The sequence below is a fragment of the Numida meleagris genome, chromosome 2 (genome assembly GCF_002078875.1).
Source record: "Numida meleagris isolate 19003 breed g44 Domestic line chromosome 2, NumMel1.0, whole genome shotgun sequence".
In the NCBI taxonomy this organism is placed as follows: Eukaryota; Metazoa; Chordata; class Aves; order Galliformes; family Numididae; genus Numida; species Numida meleagris.
This window is the reverse complement of record NC_034410.1, coordinates 81,734,624-81,757,112: the sequence shown is the minus strand read 5'-3', so window position 1 is coordinate 81,757,112 and position 22,489 is coordinate 81,734,624. Positions and strand designations below refer to the sequence as shown.

The window sequence follows — 22,489 nt, the reverse complement described above, 5'->3', positions numbered from 1 at the left end:
AGCACTGGGAGGGTGAGCTGTGCAGAGCAGCTGAGCTTCTGCTGAGCACACCAAGTAAGGTAGCAATTCAAAGGAGATGATGCACTGAAGATAATGAAGATATGTCCTTCTTTATCAGCCATTTTATGTAGGACTTTCTTTGTAAACACTTCCTGCAACACTGAGGTCTAACTGGTAGTCTGAGAGTTGGATTTGGCTAGAGGGCTGCCTCTCTCCCATCCTGGAACGCTTAGTACTGCAAAGTACAGGGGTGGATACATTGGGCTGGGTCATGTAACTGGTCACTGTGAAACTCATGGTTGCCATAATTGCCCCCAAAATTGCAATCTAACCAACTGGGCTGAAGAGAAACTTTTGTTGATCACTAAAATTAATTTTTAAGTCTGGTTTATCACCTTCAAAATATCAATAAGGTAAGCATACAGCAAATAATGTAGCTTTGGGAAGAAATTATATTCTAGTAGGAATGTAACAAACCATGTCTTCTAGTTAGGACAATATTTTGTCTTAAGTATTTCTTTTGCATGAAACTGTTGGCAGCTCCATTTCCATTCAATCCAGCTTTTCTCATTTTCTTCTGTAGTCAGCATAGTGAACGTGGAAAGGGGGCCAAACCACTGAAAGGTAACTGCGAATCAATACAAGACCTGCACAGTTCAACCACTGGTTGAAATTTGTAGTTGTGCAGATTACTCAGATGATACAGGCTTATTCAAAAAAATATTTGAAATACAACCACAATAAAATAAAACAACAGAAAAGGGGGGAGCAGCAGGCTTCTTTTACACTTCACAGAAGAAAAATGTTTTGATAAAAGAATAATAAACAGAGCTCATCCTGGATCTTGGTAAGAATATCTGCAAAGTCTAACATGTAATGGTAAAAATTACATCATCTGTAATCTTTATACCAACTGCTTTTCTTCAAACAACAGTAACACAGAAATGCTATTTTGAGCAGAACTAGTCACTGTATTTGTTTTCCATTAGATATATAATCTAGAATGACTCCAACAGCTAGCTGGGCATGAACTTTATTAAACTGCACTGGTTGCATCACCTTTAGAAAACCACTGTCTATTCTTTGGTGTTTTATGACTGTTCAGCATCAGATACCCTTCCAATGTATGCATGCAGAATCTGCTCTGTTTAGAATTTTAATAGCTTTAATAAAAGTAATAAGAAACTGAACTTCAGAATAATGGACAATACTCTGAAAATCTCAGTAGGAATTAACACCATTGTTGTTCAAGCTTAGATACAAACAAAGCAGAAAAATCCACATTTACCACTCCCAACGTCAAGTGACCACTATCTGCTTTAAGTACACTGCACTGATTAACAAGACTCGGCTCTGTAATGATGTAATATATAATCTTTTCTCTCTTCCATTAATTATTTGGCCCATATCATATGTAATATTGAAAACAACAAAACACTGAAAATGGAGACTTGAAGAGACAGACTACTCCTTACCTCTATTCCTTCCTTATTTAAGGCATATTCGTCGAAATTCAGAATAGCAGTCTTGATAGTTCGTGGAGGGGGTAGCACAGTCAAGCCAATATTAATAGCATTGCTTCGTTTTGAGTCCAATACAATGATCTCCTGTCGCTTCCCATCTGCAGCAGTTTTCTTGATCAAGAAGAGAACAAGAAGAGAACAAGAAGAAAATTACCCCTCCAGGCCGTATGTTAAGGTCAGTCCTTTCACCAAAAAGTTCACCTGTGCAAGGGTGCTGACAGTGAATGCAAATCATTTATAGCCACCAATAAAAGCTGACTCAGATACTGACCAAGGAAGATGAGCACAAGACACACAAGTTACCACCATCCTTGGGAAGCAGCCAGCCTGACAAAGGCCTGAGGCTGTCCCATGGGCTGAGGGCTCTCCCTGTGCCCCAGGAGCTGCTGGAGCCCAGGGGTGCCCAGGGCAGGGCTGCCTGAAGACCTCCAGGCCCCTGGAGCAGACACTGAGCCTCTGCCACCCAGGTAGCCCAGCTGGGACAGGGTGGTTTGCAGGGCCTCTCCTGTACTGAAAATCCACCTGGGACACAGGATGAGGAGCTGGAGAGGCCTTCATGGAGACATCAGAGTGGCTGTTCCCCCTGTGACTGTCCAAGGAAGGATATACTATCTTGCAACTTACGGTATTTCAGCTATCCCCTAGGTTTACCTCCAGTAAAAACAACAGTATTTTAAAGGACAGCCATCATGAAAGGCCAAATAACAAATAAGAAGCTTTACATTTCATTCTTGAAATAAACAGGAACTTTTTTCCTCTCTGCCCCTATCCTTATAATGGTAAGATACATACTGACTATGCAGTGACTTACAACCCATTTATGACAAAACACAGTGTTGAACAAGGTCTTTCCTTTCATTTCCCAGCACACCTTTTATTCTGTCATCTCACTGTGTGAAAAGGTGCCTCTTTGGCAACCAAATATGTCATGTGCCAGGTAGCTACAAGGGGACTGCTCATTGTATATGGAGGTATTGAGAGAGGAAGTGAGAACATAAAGCACAATCCAGCTTCTAACATTATTTTTCCTCTCCCTCCACACACAAACTTTGGAAGCAAGTTTTCTGTTTTCCCCCTTCCTTTTCTCTATGAGAGATGGGTTGAAGGATGCTGCCAGGCGCTGGAATATAGAGAGATGACCAGCACAAGGAAGCAAGCAAGCACAGACATGCTCCACTGTGTACAAGCCCATGTTTCAGCACAGCACCAACTGCAGAGATGTGACCATAACCACTTCACAGAGCCTGTTGCTGGCACTGTGATTACTGGCTCTAGCACAGAGCATGGAGGCATCCTGAAGTGGCAGAGACCATGGCAACCTGCAGCAGTTGCCCAGAACAGAGAACTGTCCATGCTGCCCACAACAGCAGTGCCTCTTGCGTATCTCATGGAGCTGGGGAAACTCAGGAAGAGACCCTTGCTGCCTGAGGCTGTCTGCATTCAGAATTGTACTTTAAAAGTTAAGTCCTGTTCCTGTGAGTCTGCACCACTGCTACCACTGCATCAAAAAAAAACCACTCTGCTGCCATGCCTACTTGCTGCTTCTGTGTTGGAGAACTATTTAAATGAGTTAATTTTATTAAAGTATCTGCAGCTGTGGGCCATCCCATCACGTGAATGCAGCTACAACATTATAAAGACACCCTTTTCTGGCTGAATTCTCTGCCTGCACAGGACCAGGTATGGCAGCCAGCTCTAGGGCTGTGCAGCATGTGAGGGGCAACCAGCCCTGTTCATCATGACAGTACAATTAATATGACATGGGGCAGTTTCTGTGTAGTGACACGGCTGAAGATGAGAGCAGTATACAGGAGCTGGGGACTACTTCATCTATGTGATGTGGGAAAGCAATGAGATGTTATTGCTTTTTAAAAAAATACAAAGAAACGACACTTTCAGAATAAACAGGATAAATTTTAGGAGAACAGTGGTGACATTTTATTCTGCTAGAACTGCTCTTTTGTTAACACCTTAAAAACATCCCTGAGCCCTCCTTGAACCTTCTCTTTTTTGAGTATGAGACCTCTTTCTCTTGGGGAGCTAGCTGAGTGTTCTGAGGTAGCACTTTTCCTTTAAAGCAGTCATTTTTACTTCTTGGGCCGTTAATTGCCTTCTCATGACCACAGTTAGTGGCCAAGACCACAAAAAAACAAATGGGGTTCACTGAAGCCTGCTTCCTCTTAGTCTGTACTGCACTCCTCTGTTTTTACACCATTGCTTTTGCCTTGTACTTTGCAGCACAGAATCACACCGCTCCGAAGAATCCACGCAGAAGGGAAGAGGTTCAGGGAAAGGAGTTAAATATAGGTTTCTCAGATGCAGTACAGGTAAGTAAGCCTCAGATCTGCAGCTCTGTGTTTAGGTTCTGAAGTATGTCAAGAGAGACATATTAATTTGTGGGAGATCTGATGCCAACTGCTGGGATGACTGCGATTACAGCAGTGGGATCCCTCCTCAGCAGTGAGTTAGGAGAGACAGATAAGCTCTACTAGGGACATAAGCAGGAGAGATATTATCCAGAGCTACAGCTGCATGTTGAGTATGAAAATCTGGAGTAATTCTTTGCGAAAACAGTGGCTGAAGAGATTTTAAATCCATTCCGGGGATGGAGACTAGGTTACAAAGAAATCCCTTCAGAATGAACAAAAGGATGAAGAAAAGAAAAAAATTTTACTACTTCAAACTTTATTATCCCAATGCTAGGAAAAGAATTCCTTTTGGTCTGCAATTAAATTGCACAGATGTAAGTGCCTAACTACTACAATGAATTACAACTACCAATTTCTGCTATAATATTAAGTGACTTCAGAATGTGTTTTATTAGTTCATTAGTGCACTTGATTTCACATCTTGAAGTGCCAATACATAGCCTTGAGCTGCTGGTTATTGTATTATGGAATGTAAATCAGGTGGTAGAATCATTCCTACAATGTATCAAGAACTACAGCGAATTCAGACTTTTACAAGACCGAACTGGCCAGATGCTGTTGCCTTTTACTGAAGGCTTGGCAGACAACATAGGTTATTCAAAAACACCAGAGGTCTCACAGAAGGTGACCTGTGGTTTGGTGAGCGCTTAGTCTAAAAACCACCTATTTGCTTTAATTAAGCATGCAGAAGAATTTAGATAACTTTTTCAGTCGTCATGTAAACAAGCAATTTTGTACAAGAGCATCAAGATAGAAATATCTCTTCTGTTCAAACTTGCAGAACTATGTGCATCAGTAGTACAGAAAAACTTGGGAAATCCCCTAATAGCAAGATGGCAATTTCTTTTTGTTTCTATCTTAACTAGCAAGGATTTAACACTGAGGATTAGAAAAGGAATTATTCAGCTGCCACTTACTTTGTTGATGATATCAAACATATTATCTTTTTCAGAAATTTCCTTCCACGTTTATGACTAGTCTTAGCATTTATTCACATTACAACAAGCATTTTTAATAGGAGTAGGTGTCTAGGCACATACACACATATGTATATGAAAATAAGTTCCTTCATTTTTCACTCCTGCTTGCTTTAGTGCCTGTGGGCACATGACAATAATGACTGTGTCCCACTGGGTATAGATGAATCAGCAAAATAATACTTTCCAATGACTTGCAGAACTACATGGATTTCAGAAGGGTTGGGCAGTAACTTTTGATTCAGTTGAGTGTGCAAGTACTCATTTCTTGTCAAAGACATAAACACTTTGATGTGTTTTGCCAAAATACCTGCTATGTTTGGCAGTGCGTGAAGGAAGAAATTCTAGACTTGTTTGGAGGGGTACCTGATCACTCCTTTTATCCACTAATAAAACGTTGTGGTACTCCAATTCAGAAAATAGGCATTCTGCAACAAAAACTCTCCACCAACTATAATCAATGTGCATACTGCCCAAAGTGGAATACATTTTTCCTAAAATCAAGAACCACCCTTCTACCTTAAATTCCCCTATTATATCTTACAATTTAAAATCCATTTTATTTTATTGCACTCTATTGTGTTTAATAAAAAACTTCTCATAAGCCAGGAAGTAGCTGTTTATAGCTGTATGTTGTGGAAATCACAGTGAAGGATTAGAAACTGGAGTAAAATTGGTTACAGCTGGATAAAAGCATATGCACAAGATTGAGCCAAACACCCCCAGCCCATGCTCCAACACACACTCTGGCTTCGCTTCTCTCATCCTTCTGGACTATTCCTTTTCCATGCACCTGCTTGCATCTACTGCTATGAAATCTGGAGGTCTGACTTTTGATTTGTTGCTCTGCGCTCTTTTTTTCAGCTGAACCAACTGAGCTGTGAGTCAGACTTTACGATATTATAGAATAAACCTGTTTTGGATTGCAGCCATTGGACACGAGAAACTAGACACAACGGGGAATGTACTTCCTGGAAATAAACCAAGCAGTCTGGAAAAAGCGAGAGTTATCCTAATTTGAGTGCAATCTTCATACCAAACCTCAAGTCCTCTATGGATTCAGTGGTCTGCTTAATTATTCCCACTCTCACTTAGATCTAAGGACCATCTCATGCCCTGCAAGATTTGCTGGTATTCATCAAAAGTACGCATGAGTCTCAGAAGCTGGTGTGGAGTTGCACTATGACAATTTTCAGTCATCACTGTTTTCTGTACCGAGACAATGATACTCTATGTCTGTGTTACGGAACGGGTTGGAAAGCAAGCCAGTAGTATAATGTCTCATGCAGAGAGCAGTATTAGTGTCCAAGAGGAAAGCAGTCACCTAAATCATTCCTCAGACTTGCACTAATTTCAAAGAAACCTGCTCACTCATCTTTCAGCTAGAAGCCAAAAGCTCTGCCAAAGCATCAGGCAGCCCAGGCAGGTTTGGGAAAAGTGCATATGGTGCGGGGAAGTGGCCAGAAGTTGTTTGGGAACACGAGTGATAAAAGACTGGAAAAGTAAACAAAGCCATACTCCAACAATTCAACATTTTATCAAAATTCAGGTGAGAATAAAAAGAATTAACCAGACAAATCCATTGCAATATTGGCATTTAGCACAAAACTAAAGTTTGGAAATGGCAAATATGTCATAATTCCACATTAAATTCAAGGAATTAAATGCTTCATTGATCTAAGAAAACATTCTCATTCTTTCCATCTATGAGCCATCTGTGGCAGATTTGTATTTACAGGGAGAGGGATGAGGAGTAACACGCTACCATGTCACCAACATTCCTTCCTCACCAGAAAAGGAATTAGAGAATGAATCTCAATATCTGCCAAATGAACTATCAGCTGAATATGTTTTTAAGGTGCTATGCCACACATTTCAGAGTTATAAGCAATGGATGTGTAAAAGCTGTTCTTGCATCACAAAAAATTCACTTTAGAACAGTGATATGCAAGATCTAGGCGAGTCATGTATTTATGTACCTATTGTTTGCTATGTACTTAAAGAGGCAATAGATTGGTCGAACGGTGATGTTTCTACTTGGCCCAGAAAATCAAGAACGACTGTTAGAAAATTTTGAGTTAGTTACTTGGACAAGTAACATGAGACTGGGTAGCCTCCTCAGATTAAGAGAAACCAACAATACTTACAACACATAAAATATAACTTTTGTCAGCCAAGGACAAGTTAAATATTCAAGGTACTGGTTCTTTTTTATGTCACTATAAAACATACAAGAAAGTTATTTATTTATTTTAAAGAAGAGAGATGGATATATTTCACTAGTATTTTAATTGGAGAGGAAAGTCGTTTTCCTAACGTTAATTGCTCTGATTAGAAGTGAGTTTATGAAGCCATGAAAAACAAACGTTTCAGCTAATAACTTTTTAAATGCTGCTTCAAATACCTACTAAATGTAAATATAAGAGACTTTACTTTGTTGTTGAGTTCAATGCCAAACAACCATGAAAACAGCTTTCACCAATTTATTTCATAACAATGCTCCTAAGGATCTGGAGATCCTAGTTACTGTGATATTTCCTGTGCCAGCTTCTGTCCTAAAGTTTGGATAGCCCTACTGTCAAATTTAAGGATTTGAAATGTGCCTGTTTACCACTATTAAAAAAAAAAAATCACCCTTCCTCACAAAATCCTGCAGAGTTTAACTGTAAACTTGGTCTAGCTTATAAAGCAATCCTGCACAATAAAGTACATGAATAGGCATTTTGCTGCAGAACAAATCTGATATTCTAACCTTTCTATGCAATGATTAGGAAAATATTACCAAGTGAAGAACTGTCAAATACAGATATGAATCATCATGCTCTGACCTTTAGTTAAATGTAACAGAAAATATTTCATATTTAAATACCTGGTTTTGGCATTCAACTACGAACATGCCAATGTAAAGTTTGTTGGCATTCCCCACCTGAAGTGATATCCCCAAACTGGCAGACCTGAGACAAGAGGCCAGGCTTGGCACCGACACCACTGTAGGCTCATTTCCTAGTTTCAGGTTATGGAATATCTTCTGTCATAGACCAAGCTAGAAACACATCCCGTAATTTCCACTGTTTTCATATAAACAGCATAAATCATCAACATCTAAGTCAAAATGAATACCAATACAATAGCAAAGTAAGAGTGAGCTGAATATAAGCTGTACCTTTGTGACAGGCAGTTCCTTGGACTTCGACTCAAAGAGATGCTCCAGTTTGGAAGTGTCCACCTTAATGGGTTCCAGTTTCGACCACAGGAATTCTCTGCAGCGTTTGTTGTTTTTACACTGCCACTCAAATGGCCGTACCTCATTCCAAAACAGACGGATGGTTTTCTTCTTCTTTATAAATGCTGGCTGACCCCTAGAAACCTGGGGTGACCCTAAACCCTGAGGAGTGCTGAATAGCGGAGGAGGAGCCAATAAATTAGCAGAGGGTGGAGGTGGAGGCGGACATCCAAACAGTGGGGGAGGTGGTGGAGGAGGCAAACCCAGGAAAGAAGGCGGAGGTGGAGGAGGGGGAACAAGGGAGTCCCCAGGACCCATATCCATGTCCAACACATCTACATCATCCTCCTCCCCCAAGTCTGTAAAATCCATGTCTTTGATTTTAAGTTCTCTAGGATTAGCCATGAGTTGATCCCAGATGTAGTCAGATTCCTTCTTTGGCTGTGCTGGTGTTTTCTCAGGGACCTGTTCACTGCTTTCATCTTCAGGCAAGGCTGTCCCCTTGGCCAGCTCACCACTGTTGAATTTTTCCGCAAAGGCTTTCACACTGCCTTGGTTGTCCAGGTTTCCGATCTCCATCTTTTTGACACTTTCATCTTTGGCCTGCTTTGTGGCCTGAAGGATAGAGATCCTACTGGCTAGACTAGTGAGGGACTCCTCGTTTTCCTCCGTCTCCTTCTTTTCCTCCTTCGCCTCCAGCTCTTTCTCGTCTTCATCCTTGGGCTTTTTGTTATGCGCATACAGCATGTCCAGCATAAACCGCTTGTTGTTGAGGATGTTGCTGCACTGCTCATTCACGCCAGCATCCTGAATGGTCTGGGACCATGGACCTGCAATCACACACACACAGATGGGAAAAGTCAGGAGAAGGGAGCCAGAACACCAAGAACGTTCCCCACCACAAGAAAAACATTTTTGGGATGCATGCACAACTACTCTGAAACTGGGTAAGCAATGGGTTTGGAAATTTTGCAATTAGTGACAGTGCTGATATATGGCTCGATCCCAGTGGGCTGGGAGTACTTCTCTAAGAAGGAGCGGGAGCAGAAAATAATCTGTTCAGCTCAGGAGGGACTTCATAAATGTCAGGATTTTGAGATTTAGGGTTTCTTCTGAAATCTGTCAGATTACATTTTGTACTATCCCAGCTCATTTTACACAGTGCATAAAAGCTCAGAATATTTTGTAATCTGAAGTGGGGCTTAAATATTGTGACCATGGCACAAGACAGGTTGCCATCATACTTTTGATCTACCCATAAGCTGGAAGGAAAACTTCCTTAAGAGAGGAAGTTTACCTGCCTGCCTTCAAGGTCAACATGTAACTGCTTCCTCCTCCCCCTCCTCCCTCTCTGACCCGTAGGGGAGGACAGCTTTCACATCTGGCTGCACTTTGGACCTCTTGGCTGGTACCTGGGCTGCCTTCATGACAGGAGCTACTTGAATCACAGACCTGATTGTATACCCAGGGTACAGCTCTCATGGCAACTTCATGAGTAGAATCATAAAAGCAAGATTTTCAAAGTTACTTGTAGGAATACAAGCACCTAAATCAAGTCTTCTAGTGATTTCTGAAAGTGCTGCTCATCAGATGCTGTTACTCTTCTGTAGCATATGATGGAATTGAAAACCTAATGGCCTTCTTCACACATCACAACCGTTTAGAATGTCACTGTAATGAAGTTTTATTTTTCTGACTACTGCTTTTTAAAACTATAATCTGCAGAATAATCTGTTTAAGACAGCACTGTAAATAACAAACCATAGCAGTCAATTTGTAAAAATAAATGATGCAAGAATCTTAGACTGCATTTTCCTGAATATAATACTGCTAACCAATGTGGATAATTTGAGAAAAAATTATGCTTTTTTTTTTCCAAAGGGCAAAAGATGAAGTGATTAAATATGGACAAAGATCATTCTTCACACTTAATATATCTTCTTTATGGGATTCTTTCTGTTCCCCATAGTCTTTACACATTTTATTAACATATTTTTATAAATTCTACTTTTTAAACATTTTATTTTGATTGTTATGCTGTCCTTTTGGTCAGTTATGGTTAAAGGTTTCAATTTATACATTGCAGTTGCCTTTTCACTTATAATTCCATTTCATGTTTATCTTTCCTCATATGTTCCTGACATTTTAAATACTTCAGAGTTTTAAATATCTTTTTAGGTTTCTGCTATCAATTGAGCTGCTTTCTTACCATGACAGCTACCCCTGTGCTCTCATCAAAAACTCCCCAAAGTAAGTAAGATGGGGTCTCATAGTCTACCTGCGGTTCCCCTATCTATTCAAATGTTATTGCTTTGCATACTCTTGCTCTTGCTACTTAGAGTTGCTCAGTTCTCTCCCTCCCTCCACAGTGGTAAAGCTGTGAAATGCTATTAGAGAAATGAGAACTATAAGAAGACAGGTTCAGCAGCATGGCTGACGAAGAAGCTGGAACCAAAGGCTTTATTTCTTTGCCCTTAATGCATCTGAGTAGAACCAATGGGTAAAATGTCTGCTGGGAATCTGATAGCTGCTGGAAAACAGTGCTTCCCTTTGCTTTCTGATTCTTCTTATCTACTAGAATGGAAATGACTCACTATATGAGAAGTCCTTCATAGCACAACCTAATAAATCTTTGGCCTACTGGTAAAATACTTCAATTTTTAACATGCTGATATTTGATTACCAGGGTATAGTTATTAGCTTTTAACAAAGAAAGTACATAAGCATTTATTTAGAGTGAAAGGATCAAGAAGAAGACTTGGAAATGCCCTAATTACACTTCGTTCCTTTACCTCTCTATAAAAGCCAGCAAACAAACAAACAAAAAAGGAAAAGTATAATTAATCAGCGAAGGTCAAAATCTGCCTTTTTCTCCCTGCCTGGACTGCATGACAAACTCTGGTTATAATTATCTCTCTAGGGCAGAAAACTGGTTCTTAAGATTCTTACGGTGTTTTCCAGTCGGGGCTACCCTTTACATGTGTAACCAGAAACACTGATCACTACAGAGCTGTGGTCTTTGAGGCAATGTATATTTTATGGGCTTCTCCACCTGAGCTAATGATGGTCACAGCCTAGAACTGTAGTCTGCAGCTCCTATGTATCTCTCTCTGCTTTTTGAATCATAGGATAGGAAAATTGGAAGGATGGAACAAACAGCTCAGCCCTCATTTTTCTTCCTACTGAACTAAAAGCTAATGGCATGTGAAAATTTGTTTAGAATCTCATGAAAAACTGAATCAGCAAGGCCTCTTATCTCATTGTTTTATGTGCAGAAAAGACAATTCCTTGGGAGGTAGAGATGCAAATCACTACAACATCACGATTCAGCAGTTACTACATTAAACTTAAGGGAGAAAATGGTCTCGAGTTAAAGGAAGCCTCATTTCATCATGGCATGTTTGCCCCTCAAAGGCAGAAACCCCATCAAAGCCTGTGGATTTCCAAGCAGGGAAAAGACAGCGATTTGGCCACTGAGAAGGAAGTCTTCAATAGGTGCAAAGGGTTTGTTTGCTATTTAACAAAACAAAAGAGCTGCAAATTTTACATTTTTTTTTCCGCCAGAAATCCTTCATTATTGAAAAAAAATTTCAATTTACCAGTTTCATTGTCACTGGTTAACTTGTCCTCTCTCTCTTCCCTCTCTAAAGTGCTGCTTGCTGAGGATATGCTGGATGCAGAGCAGTTGTCTTTTTCATTCACTTCCTCATTCTGCCTCTCTTTTTCACTGAGTATTGCACTTTCTTCTGGCTCTCTCTCTGGTCCTTGCTCCACCTCACTCTCTGGTCCCACCTCTGTAGCCTCTATTTCCTTGGGTGTCTCCGTTCCCTGCTCAGGCTCTGCCTCAGTCTCCTGCTCTGCTTCTGGTTCTGTCTCTGTCTCTGGTTCGGGTTCACTGGCACTCACTGGTGGAGAGAACAATGGGAGAAAGAGATGCACTTAACAGCAGAGTTGTGTCAGGCTCACCCGTCCAAATGAGAACGACGTGAAAACTGTACAAGTGCCTTATGGAAAGAAAATAAAAAGCAAGTCCATGGCATGCTTAACATTATGAGCAACAGATTGATGAATGTTGTGTGACGACAGCGTTGCACATGAGAGTGGCCTGGCAAACCCCTTTGCTTACTGTCTGGAGCCAATCCACTGTTTTTATACATACTTCCACAGCTGGAGTGTTGGAATCGCATAAGGATTTGAACCAGCAGAAAATGGGCATCCCACCCATGACATTGAAAACTCAGTGCCTAGAGTCAGGAAGCAAGAGATCTTGTAAAAAGCAAAAAGGAGAGAGATTGTGGCTTTTGGGTTGAATTTTCTTTGGTTTCTGGAGGAATTCTTTTTTCACCTGATGAGGAACATTTCAACAAAAAATACAATATTAGTTTTATTAACACAATGAAATGGCATAGTCTGGAAATGGCACTGACACACATCTGTTTGACGAAAAACATATGGTTTTTTTCATGCACATTTACTTCAGAATAGCCACATCAAAATTGAACAGTTTCCAAATGCTTGGCATATGGCACAAATTTAGTTTCCAATTGGTTGGCATATGTCATACATTGAGGTTTTTATCAGTTGGCAACGTGGTGAATACTGTTGATAGCACACCTGGTTTCTTCTTCCCTGCTTTATCGCTGACAGTGAACTTCATTCTTCTTTACTTTTTTAGCTAAAACATCTGATTTTCACATGCAAATGTTCTCTGCATGCGGCAAAGAAACTGAAGAGCATCCACTCATATTCACATAAAGCAGCTCACAATTTTATGAACGCTGAAATTGCCATGCAGGAGTGATGAAAATAGCCATGCATGTTAGTTTTGCATACTCCCCAAAATCCCTTTGTACTAAATTTTGTGACAGGTGACAATGATGACCAAGTCATACTTGTTTTTCCTTCTACTAACTGCTTGTCATTGCAATATTGTGAAATAGGCTTCTGGACTTGTCATGATCTCTGGATCACATAATGTACGATGAGTCTTTCTTCAAGAACGAAATGATCTTTTAAAGGCAAATAGTATCACACTGGAATGTAACTGAAACAGGTCAGTCCTCTAGGGAGCAGGTAATGGATTTATCCAAAGACAGTGGAAGCCAAAATAACAAGAGTCACAACATTTTCCAAAGACTGCTTCACGTTGAGTGCCTGTTCTTTTTTCTGTGACACTCACACAAAGAATGATGATTACTAACAATGCCTATGCCTTATCTTTACAATAACACACATTTTTGAACTATCTTTGAGGAACGCATCTTCAATATCACACTATTCCACTTCATTTTATATAATTTTAGTGTAAAAAATTGCAAATTAATTTTGTCATTGATTTTGTTGGAGTTAAACTTTTACACATTCACAAATGATGCGTAGTTAAACAGCCATCTATGCATATATAAAACATATATATAAAATAAATATAAAAAACATATATATAAAAGAAATGTTTGCATAGTATGTTTAATAAATAGTCTGTGCATACTCAACCCCCTTTAAGATGTTTTAAAACACAATTAGAAGCTTACCTTTCTCCCTCCTTTACACAAAGAACATTTAAAAGTCTAACATTTGATTTGTGAGCAGCTCTGCACAGGCTTTGTCTCTTTAAATCTGTCTTACTTACAACTCTACTCTTGGCATTGCCTGTGAGAGAATCAAAATTTTAGAAAGCTGGCAAGGAGTTGGGCAAATACTCAGTGGTGTATATCTGACTACAGCTGTTAGTTTGAAGGTGTAACAGAAGAGTATTTTCAAGTCAAGACAAGATTTGAATATAACTGGGGTACAACCTTAGGTATCCTGGAACTAGCATGGTACTGTATAATGAGAGACTCTGAACTTGTCATTCTGCAATGGTCCACGATGACTACATAGATATACATAAACATCTTCAGCTTCCTTAACTAGCCATCTTTTTTTGCCTGTGTGAATTCTAGATTTTTCTCTCCAAGAACAAAAAGTGTAGTGACCAGGAAGGTCAACTCCAACAGCTCAGGTGGAGAAAGAAGCTGACTAAAATACAGCTAGGACCACTAACATTTTGTCATCATGAAGCTGCACTTAAGATTTAATAGGATGCAGTCAGGGAAGACATGAAAAGTGCTTGAGAAAATGAGAATGTAAGCCTACAAAAGCAGTTTTCAAAAGAATTCTGAATCCTCTGCAAACCAGAAATATTCCACACATACCAGAAAGATGCAGTGTCTTAGGAGATCCTAATATATGCCAAAGAGTAGACAGCAATATGCGGACACAAGCTGCCTTTTTGAGTTCAAGGAATATCAAAATCTGAACACCTCTAGAACAAAACGGGTACACTGATACTCATCTTGAAACTCTCTCTCTCTCTTCTGGGATCATGTCAAAGAATCTACCTATAACCCAAACTATAAATAGTGAGCTATATCCAGTAGTGCTAACTTCAAAAAAACAGTTCAGAAAACAATTTTGTCAACAAACACTAGCCCAAAAACGAAGCTACTAAGCCAGCCATATATCTATCACTTGCAGTTCCATCCATGGGTTGATACTGGTGAGAACTTCTAAAGATGTTAACAAATAAAATTCTTGTTGAGTGAAATGAGATGGCACTTTCAGACTAGTACGGATTCACAAGGGGGAAGAAAACTGAACATGGCTTTAAGGAGTAGTTTTTGAATCTTATGCCTATTTCTTTTTTTCTCCCAAAAGTTAATCTCTGAAAATGCACTGTTGGAAAAAAAGATTTCTCAGGAGAATGAGATCTCCCAAAGCAGCTATGTATCCTCAGCACTGACTGAGATGGTAGCAGAGCCCCTCAAGGAATGTGTAAAGATTTTTCTGGTTTGAGAATTTTCATCTTCTGACATTTTTAAGACTTTGTCTCACACACACACACACACAAAACCCACAACAACGTGATCTGCTATGTTATGATCACATATTGGTGATAGCTCTCTTCTGAATAAGGTTGAGCAAACAGCAGGCTGCTTCCTTCTGAAAATAACTACGAACTCACAATGCTGCACAGTGACATAGAAGGAAATTACTTTTGATACTCAGCTATTAAAGAACTCTGAACAGACACAGGTTGTCATATGCTTTCTAGCTGCTGATAAGACCTCAATCCCTCAGGCTGATAAACCCTCAGAGAGAACAAATATCCCTCCAGGCCTACACCTAATCCCTTGCCATTGTAATAAATTAGACAACCTCATCTTCACCTCTTTTCCTTGCTGTCTGCTTGGAGCTGGGAAATGGTGTCTCTTGAGAAAACATACAATAAGCCTGAAGAAGGTTGGCTGAATTCTTCAGGCAATTCAACAAAAAGTTAAAGCTTAAAGTCTTGGCTGGATCTCCCTTCAGCTCTTCCAGAACAGGATTCATCTTGCTGTGAATTCAGCAGGGCTCACCTCATTTTCTCTTTCTTTCTCTGCCCCCAACCTCCAATCTTTTCTCCCATCCTTTGCAATGGTAAAAATTAGTATAGAGTGATTGCCGGGAGGGAACTGGCTCTTCCTTCCTTTGTCCCCCCACACCTCCTCATCCTCTGACCTACTGTACAGCTGTGGCTGTAATGGACTCACTGCACCTTCATGCTTCAGTGCTTCTCCATGTCCAGACATTTTCACTAGTCATACTTCATATGCAGTATTTGAACCTTGCTCTGCTACTGACATGTTCAGAAGTTTTCCTGCTGTCCAGAAGGCACATTTGGGTTGACCTGTTTACTTCCCTGAGTACTGAATAAAGCTGCCCCTCTCAGAGAAGGGTTTGTCTCTGATGCTTTTGTGGATTGATTTTAGAAATTTCTTGGTTACTGTTGCTTTCCTTTAATGCACATGTGCATTTCATAAAATATTATCCAATGAAATTAAAAAAGAAGTAGTAGTTCCTTTAAAAAAAAAATTAAGTTCTATTTCGCAGTTATGGGACTGCCTTCATTTCCTCTGAATGCCTTACCACAAGTTTTACAAGAGTAAGTTGTATAAGACTTGATTACTTTAGTGGAACCAATTGTTTTATATGAGAAAACACTCCAGATCATGAAGTCCAGATTTTTATGTTGGGTAGAGATATTGAGATGCTTCACAGTGTGAGAGAAAGTTTCACAGACAAAATCTGTTTCCTACTTCAGCCCAGTAGATACTGCATGGCCAAAGGATACTCTAACACAAGCAGTGTAAAATAATTTAACTTCTAAGACCAGATATTGTTTTGCTACTAGAGGAACACACTTCTCATCTGACATCATGTCTGAATTCTGCAGGCAAATATCACACATCTGTTAACGCTACTCTTGCAGAGTCTTTGGAGGGTCCTATGAACAGAACTGAGTAAGTATTTTCCTTCTGCAGTTTTATGCTTGTTTGAGAGGATGATGACTCCCATGTTCAACACAACTGTTTGGGGTTAATGTAAATTGGCTCTGTCCAGGGCTCTATTTCAGCTTTCCTACAACTTGCTTAAGCAAGTTAATGTCTCAGTTTCATTCTCTATTAAGTGCGATTCATAACATTTCCTAAGGACAGAAAAAGAACATAAGGAACTCAGATAATAAACAGTCTAGAGGCCATGGCACAAAATCTGCAAAGAAGCCTGCCAGCTGTTGGTTGATCCAATCATCTGTCCACCTCCACAGAACAAGAGAACTTGCCCTGCCCATGTGCTCATTATTTCAAATGACCTTCCCAATATTTTTGTTAGGTCTGAAAGAGCTGCCCTTCCTCATGCACAGCTTCCACTGAAGAATGCAGATTTCAAGCTCATGTTAGGGTGCTGTCCTGGCTGTCAGCCTTCAGTTGCCCTTGGCTGAAGGCTTACCCTGCCTATCCATATTCTTTCTCCTTGTAGTTTACTGCTAAGCTTCCAGGTGTTGCTCTCTGATGCCTACTGATGTTGCCAGGATTTTCAGTACAGAGGCCCTGCCTACCCACGTGTTGATAGGTTTGCCACAACCAGGCTGCCTAACGTTTCCCTGTACACCTGCTCTAAATGTACTCTCCAAATGGACTGTACTGCTCCATTTCATACATTTTTTTGAATGCTTCCAGGAGAAATATGTTAAAATAATCATCATAAAAGAGATACTTGCTCCCTACCCAGCTCTGAAATCGTAATGGTGGAAAAATCCAGCTTACTTGCTCTAAAGGTAATATTGAGCTCAAAGAAATGGGTATCTGGATGTTTCTGACTATCAAATTTACAGGAAAATATCCATGTTTTTAAATTCAAATAATTCCACTGAGACTTTTAAGGTGTTAGATAATAAAACTGGGAATATAATTGAGAAAACATATAAACCTAAATTAAATAAACTTCACCTACTTAATACAGTGAGAATAAACATACGTAACACTCGGTATTTGTAACTTTTTTCTTAAACTCCCTTGCTTTACAGCATGCTACTAGCCATAACACTCAATAAAACCAAGCAGTGCAAGTTACAAATGCATTAATCACCAATAGCATGTAGCAGGAAATAAAATAAAATAAAAATGAATGATGGCAATAATTCACCCTCAACATGCACTCTAGCTCCCAAAGTTAATGCAATATTGTGTGGTGCAAATATAAAACCGTATGGTGGGTGTTTTTTTTCAAGACTGAAGGAGGGGTACGTGTTGGAAATGGCAGAATGACGTGCACACACAAAAAATATTGCTCTGTACACCAATAAATTATATGACAGCAAACCAACCGTGCAAACACTAATTATACTTTCCTTTTCACTAATTGTCTGTGGTCTCTTTTAAGTCCTTTACTACTTCTGCTACAATTTTAAAAGCTTTTGTTGGTGTTAAAAATAACCAACACACCCTCCCTGCCTTCAATTAAAGAGCCTTTCTGTTTGCCCCATTCAGCCTGTGCTCTACTGGAAGATTATTATAATCTTGGCATTCATCTGTTGTTTCAGAGAATCCACACAAGCAAAATCTGTTGGCAGGAATATTGTTGGTTTAGTATTCAGAAACTTCTAATATAGAAGGAACATGATGCTAAAATTAAGACCCTCTGTAGGATATATTTTCCAGTTAATCCATTCTAATACCATCAGACAACGCTAATGTAAATCATAGCAATGAATAGCAGTGTATTCTTTGCTTGAATAGACTACAAGACATCCAAATCTATGCAAAAAAAAAAAAAAGGAAATTTAGGAAGACAGCAAGGACCAATATAACAAGACCCTCTACTTTGGCATCTCAGAAGTAATATTCTTGCACTCATGTATGAAAAATCACTGCTAGCCAGAGAGAACAATCATAAAAGCATCCTTCTTTTCCCGTTGCCCTGCTTTTCACTTACCTTCTGAGTGCTGAGGAGTTCCACAGGGGGTGGATGGGGTCTTCAGCTCTTCCTGGGACTCTATGGATGCTGGGCTGACACACTTGGGTACAGGTGAGGATGGGGCTGAAGGAGATCTCAGGTTCAAGGACAGCTCACTTCTGCCTCGGCTTACACTTCGACTCTTCAGCTCCTTCTCATACTCCTCGGCTGCCAATCTCTCCAAGTATTTGTATCTGAAAGTTAAATTCCAAAGGGTTTCCGTAAAGAAAAAGAAGTCTGTGGCTGATGCTTGTTTATGGATGAAACACCTGCAGAGAGTGAGCGGACTTCCAGACACAAGGGGTACGGCACTAAACTGGTTGCCTGGTCAATCTGCCAAAAAATGCACACCAAAGCAAAGACTGTTGCCCTGAAAAAAGTTAAATTGCTCATGACAAAACAAAAGCAAAAGGAAGCAGAATTAGAGAGTGTTTAGATATAGTATTGAGTCTGCATAGTACTTCTCCTTTTGGAAGCATTTGTCTGTCCTCCTCTTCACCCTCCTCCTTCACCTCCTGCTCCTCCCAGCCCTCCCTCTCCCAAAACTAAAATGGGAGGAAAAAAAAAAAGAACAACCTCCAAAGCCAGACCCCCTTAATACCGATGCAAGCAGCCAAAGTCTGAGGCTTGCTGCAAGGAGAGGAAAATGGTTCAGTGCAGCAGACAAAAACAGATCTCCCTGAAAATAATACCAATCATAAATGTTGGATTGACTATCTGAAGTCTCTGAACCTGCTCCTATTTGCTCTGAGAGCAATGCACTGGAATTCACTTTGTTCTCTCCAGAGCCTACAATGGAAAGTTTTCTTTTTTCTATTCTAAAAAATTTCTCCGCCGGACTCAGACATCCAATAGCTTGGACCTGACGTCACATGTAGTTTATTCATCAAAGTCACTTTAAAAGAACAAAGATACATCTGTTTTGCATTTTAGGCAGGCAGAACTCACTAACTGTTTATTAAGACCAGCTACCAATCATATTCTTCATAGTGCGCTTTATACATTGTGACCAAAATAACTTTGAAATACGTGCCTCTACCAGATGCCTGCTAATTTTATCCACCATTATTTGCTAACGAATAAATTCATGAATACAGCTGGATCAGGCTTCGTACTGTTTGTCTTACCCACGAGTGAACTGTTAAACAGGTTAATCAAGACTACTGTTTACGTCTCTGAAATGCTGTGGTCATCCTCCTCTAACCCACTGCTGTGAACACTTCATAACAGGGAACACCTCTCCTCCTCCAGCCTGCCTCACTGACAGCCTGAATTAGTGTACAAGTGTGCATTAAAAGCAGGAAGGGTAAAGAAGTCAGCACCATGGGGCAACAAACATGCTTAGTACATATGGTAAGCACACACACATGCACATTTGCAAACATCCATACGGAGCATAGAAAATGTGTCTTTGAAGAGCTGTTCTTGTGTTTTCAGAGGCAATTTGCTTTATTGCAAAGAGCAATAATGAAGAACAAACTCATTTTCTTTTTTTCCTCCAGAGGTATGCACATGCTTTGAACAAATTTTGCAAGAAAAAAAGAACCCCTACAGATTCTGGATGAAAATATAATAAGCCACATACTTGTATGGCTATAAAATAGAAACTGTTTACAGTTCTAACATGAAGCCAATTCTAAAGAATGATTTTTGTCTTTTCAATGGAGGAGAAAGCCTTCTGCTGGCATTAGCATAATGTTTTGTTACAGTTAATGAAGCCAGTCTTCCTTTTAACTTTGGTCGCTTACAGACTGTTTTCCACCTTCTCACAAATAGAGCAGAAGGTACTTAAGCCTCATAAAGAGCCATTCAAATTGATCACTTAGCTAAAACAGGTACAGCCTAGCTGGCTGCAATGGAAGCTTTTTCTGTTTGCCAACACGCTGCAACCAAGATCTGGACAGATCCTTCTGTAACAGGGGAACTACAATGCTTTATTGTCCTAAGTTCTTTGTCATATTTTAACATTTTAGCTTCTGCTGCTGTGCACTACACAGTTAGCCAGCAGAGCAGAGGACTATCATCAAGACGCATCTTCTCAAATTATATCTGCTTATTATACTGAAAGAAAAAAGGGAACCAGACCAGCGATTCCCATGGCAGGACAGAGGCAGAACTACTTAGCAAAAGGGCAAACTAATAAGCAGATGTGGCAACTTAACCAGGAACTAAAATCATTCTATCATCAGTTATTAATGCTTCAGACTTGACAAAGAACGTATATTTATCTATAGGAGTTTGAGCTGAAGCAGCTGAAAGGATGAGGTACCATCCTTCTGCTACATTTAGTTCCTCCAGTACAGGATGGACACACTGATTCTATACAGAAGCAATACTGCCACATTCCTTCAAATCATGGAAATCTGCAGTCACCATCATGCCTATGCTGACTCCTTTCTATAGTCAAGAGCCAAAAGAGCCAAATATTTGTGGGCTACCCATTTGGTATGCCTCATGAACATTACATTGAACTCCTTCAGGTAGATAAAAAATATTTTGAGTTGACTAGGTCTCTGAGCAATGCCCTTAGGTCAACTTGAATTTTTTTCTGTACCAACAAAGTCAGTGGGTGGAGAGTAGAACCATACAATCTGATCTGTAAATCACAGTAGAGAGGGTTTGGAAGCTCACCTTTATAGGGTTAAACTACCACTGGAAAATACCCAACCAAGCAAAATAAAAAAGCCTCAAACCATCAAACAAACAGAACACATGAAATGAATGGTGCTCCAATGTTTACTTGTTGTCAAAGCAAATGCATCTTTCTTCTTTAAGGGAAGAACTTAAAACTAGTTTAACATCTCAGTTCAAAAACACCCTAATGATAGAGGCACACTCCTCTTGACCAGTGAAATTGTATCAGACTGCACAGCAGTTGTTTTGTCCAGAGCAACAAAGAATGACCACCCAACTTCTGTTACTCTTAGAGATGTCAAAATCATGTTTTAATACTACTTACTTCACCCACAATAGACATGCCGGCAGATCAGACTTCAGTCTGACATGACTGCCTCATGTCTGATGATATGATGAAAAAACAACAGCACCACGACAATTTGTGAGATGGCTGCTCTCATAGTTTGATAATATAATTCCAGTTCTTGACAATTCCAAAAGCATCCCTGTAGAGCAACCTCTAGAGGACCATAAAAGCAGAACTGAGGCAATCTGGATGATTTTTCATCTATTATTTGTTCAGTAACATGCATATTTTCCAGGTAAAAACAAGAAATCCCTCCAGGGTATAATTACTAGTGAATGTAGAGATGAAGCTACTGAAAGGCAAAGGTCTTCAGTCAAGTATTCCTTGAAAAATGTGCTTTCATAAGCACATAACTCCCAGTCGAGCCCAAAGCTTTTAAATTCTCTAACTGAATCAAAAAAAAGAAAAAGAAAAAAAAAGAAGAAAGTTCAGTCTGTTTAAATAAGCTATCTAAAAACTAAATCAAACTCTTAATTTAAGACAAACGCTGCTACGCTTTATAATTTACTCACTTAAGAGAGATGAGCAAAGAAAACCTGACCCTGAAACACAAAACTACGTTGGGAGTAGGTGTTAGACTCATTTCCATCACCCAATTTTCCAGTGTTTGTTACCCCACTTTCTTTGCTATATCCACAGCTGCCTTTTCTGACCCTCCAGAAAGCTTGGGGCCTACTGAGTGAGAAACACAGGCTTATCAGATTTATAACTACACTAGATTTGGGCAAATTTCTGAGGCAAATGGAGTAAACTTATTTCCCACACAAACAGATTAAAGATAGATCATCAATCACTCTTATGCATTCCAGTCCCACTACTCCTTATTTATTGCTGTGCTTTCAGCTGGACTTGATTCTCCTCTTTAATAACACAACAGCTTCCTTACAGACTTCTTTTTAATGGAAGTGTCCTGAGCATGCACAGTTAACAGTGTAAATACAGAACAATACAGAATATAGGAAGTGGAAACAATCAAAGGGAAGGATGAATGCAGCATATACAGACCTCTCTTCTCTTGCTTGTCTTAGTTCTTCTCTTTT

The 22,489-nt window shown here is 39.8% G+C and overlaps 1 protein-coding gene and 1 long non-coding RNA gene across 5 annotated transcripts in view; one reads left to right on the top strand and one right to left on the bottom strand.

The window, feature by feature from the left end:
• The window catches only part of FHOD3 (formin homology 2 domain containing 3), a 360,289-nt gene that overhangs the window by 50,447 nt on the left and 287,353 nt on the right, over nt 1–22,489 (bottom strand). For all 4 annotated transcript variants that reach the window (XM_021387316.1, XM_021387312.1, XM_021387314.1 and 1 more), the window contains 4 exons: nt 18,446–18,660; nt 11,752–12,057; nt 8,093–8,982; nt 1,476–1,634 (listed from right to left, as the gene is read on the bottom strand). In XM_021387316.1, coding sequence (XP_021242991.1) covers nt 1,476–1,634; nt 8,093–8,982; nt 11,752–12,057; nt 18,446–18,660 — 1,570 coding nt within the window. The remainder of the gene's footprint in view (nt 1–1,475; nt 1,635–8,092; nt 8,983–11,751; nt 12,058–18,445; nt 18,661–22,489) is intronic.
• LOC110393888 lies at nt 3,124–7,094 on the top strand. The gene is made up of 3 exons (XR_002435254.1): nt 3,124–3,203; nt 3,762–3,850; nt 5,794–7,094. It is a non-coding gene; the product is annotated as an uncharacterized LOC110393888 (long non-coding RNA).